The 1,914-nt window shown below is 36.1% G+C and overlaps 1 protein-coding gene across 1 annotated transcript; it reads left to right on the forward strand.

Annotated features, from left to right (window-relative positions):
- The first annotated feature begins 323 nt into the window (after positions 1–323).
- On the forward strand, positions 324–1,607 carry LOC110031350 (LOB domain-containing protein 33-like). Its single transcript, XM_020734515.1, has 2 exons — positions 324–593; positions 1,347–1,607. The coding sequence occupies exons 1-2, from the start codon at positions 324–326 to the stop codon at positions 1,605–1,607; spliced, it is 531 nt and encodes a 176-aa protein (XP_020590174.1).
- The last annotated feature ends 307 nt before the right edge of the window (positions 1,608–1,914 follow it).

Here is a 1,914-nt window from a genome sequence, read left to right on the forward strand (position 1 = left end):
AATTTTATATTTAATCTTATTCATTGAAATCAATTATCATGTTTCATTCATTATGAAAAATTCTTAGAGGAAAGCCTGTTTACTGCATGTAGTTTTTCTAACTTTGAGGTAAATCATTTCCTCTAAATAATTATAATTTGAAAGAACAGTATGCCCCTTTAAGTGAAATACTTTAATTTGTCCCAAAAATATTAATAATATAGTCGATGCAGCGCACTTCTCAGAAGAGCAGCAGTAAATCATTATTTGATTTCCCTCTCCGGTCTCCTACCTATATATATCATCAGGTGAGCAATCACCAATTGAAAATCAGTTAGCTTAATATGGCTTCTTCGTGCGGTGCATGCAAGTTCTTAAGGAGGAAATGCGCCGACATGTGTATATTTGCGCCGCACTTCAGCTACGAGCAAGCGGCGGCGCATTTCTCAGCCATCCATAAAGTGTTTGGAGCCAGCAATGTGTCCAAACTTCTATCCCACTTGCCGGAGCAGCACCGTGCCGCCGCCGCCATCACCGTCGCCTATGAGGCCCTTGCTAGGGTTAGAGACCCTGTCTACGGCTGCGTCGCCCATGTCATCGCACTTCAGCAACAAGTAAGTTTTAAACTTGGAGCAACCAAATTAATTTACTAATTTGTCTCATTTGGCTCAGAAAAATATTAAGCCTTCCAGACATGTAGGACGTAAGAGTTCATCCATTTGGTTGAGTGATTGTCGAAAAATTATTACTATTATTAATTATGAAAATAATTTGAACTTTAAGATTTAATTTCCTTTACATATATACATCTGTATTGTAAGCTAAATTTATCTTATATATTCTTTCCACCAAGTTTTTCAGCTGTGTTTGGCTCAGAAATTTGAATGAGCTCCATAGACCGGCCATCTTGAGCCATGCTAATCCGTAATCAAGTTAATTATAGATCCGACGTATAGTCTCCATTGGGTAGATCAATAGTATTGGTTGATCACTAGTTGGTATATGCTCTGAATTGAGAGAAAATATAACGTCCCGTGAATCGGATATGTGAATGACGGTGTGGATAGTATCACAACTTGTGTTCAACGGCACGATACGATCCACACCGTCATCCGCACAAAGATGTAATATTTTGTTCATGATTGAAGAAGCAATAATATGTGAAATAATTTATAATACTATTACAATTCAATGAATTTTATAATAGTTAAATTTTCTTCAAAGTAAATATTGTAGTGTATAAATTGCATTGGTTATCTTAGCGTACAAGATATCATATAACATTTCACAAGCTATTTTGCTCAAAGTTTCTCCTTAGATTATACAGTAATATTTAGGGTATTTCACAAGCTAATTAAGGAGTGCAGGTGTTGAGACTTCAAGAGAAAGTAGAATCACTGGTGGCGGAGTTACTGTGCAAATCTTCGAGTCCTACAGGAAGCTGCATTAATTTTGCAGAGCAATATTGCTTTGCTGGATCCAGTCATTCGAATGAGTTACAGGTGGTATACAAGGAGGCTCTTGATCGCTTGGAGCGTTGTCTCTTCAGTGAGGAAGATCAGATTTCGCCCGAGGTGTCGCCGGCGCCTGCGAGCATTGAAGTGCTGGAAGATTTCCTATGGCGTTAATTTGACTTTTTATATATAATTTAAGGTTACTATTGTTTCATCTACTATTATAAGGTGGAGAGTGTGGGAGAAAGAAGTATTAATGTATGAGATGTTGAGGGTTGTAAGGGCGACATATTTTTACTTGATCATAATATTGTTTATGTTACAAGATGTTATTTATTTTGTATTTTCTTAATGATATTTAATGTTATAATTGTGATGCTTTATATTGAATAATACTAATCAGGAGTATTGTTGAATTCAAAATTATTCATGAATCGCATTGAAAGAATAGAACCTAAGAGGAGAGTGAAAAAATAGATAG

The sequence above is a fragment of the Phalaenopsis equestris genome, unplaced genomic scaffold, assembly GCF_001263595.1.
Source record: "Phalaenopsis equestris unplaced genomic scaffold, ASM126359v1 Scaffold000803, whole genome shotgun sequence".
NCBI classification, from domain to species: domain Eukaryota; kingdom Viridiplantae; phylum Streptophyta; class Magnoliopsida; order Asparagales; family Orchidaceae; genus Phalaenopsis; species Phalaenopsis equestris.

Excerpts from the sequence above, each read along its gene's own strand:
- LOC110031350 (XM_020734515.1), top strand. The coding sequence starts at position 324 with ATGGCTTCTTCGTGCGGTGCATGCAAGTTCTTAAGGAGGAAATGCGCC. Across the intron at positions 594-1,346 it reads TCATCGCACTTCAGCAACAA|GTGTTGAGACTTCAAGAGAA; the intron begins GTAAGTTTTAAA and ends TAAGGAGTGCAG.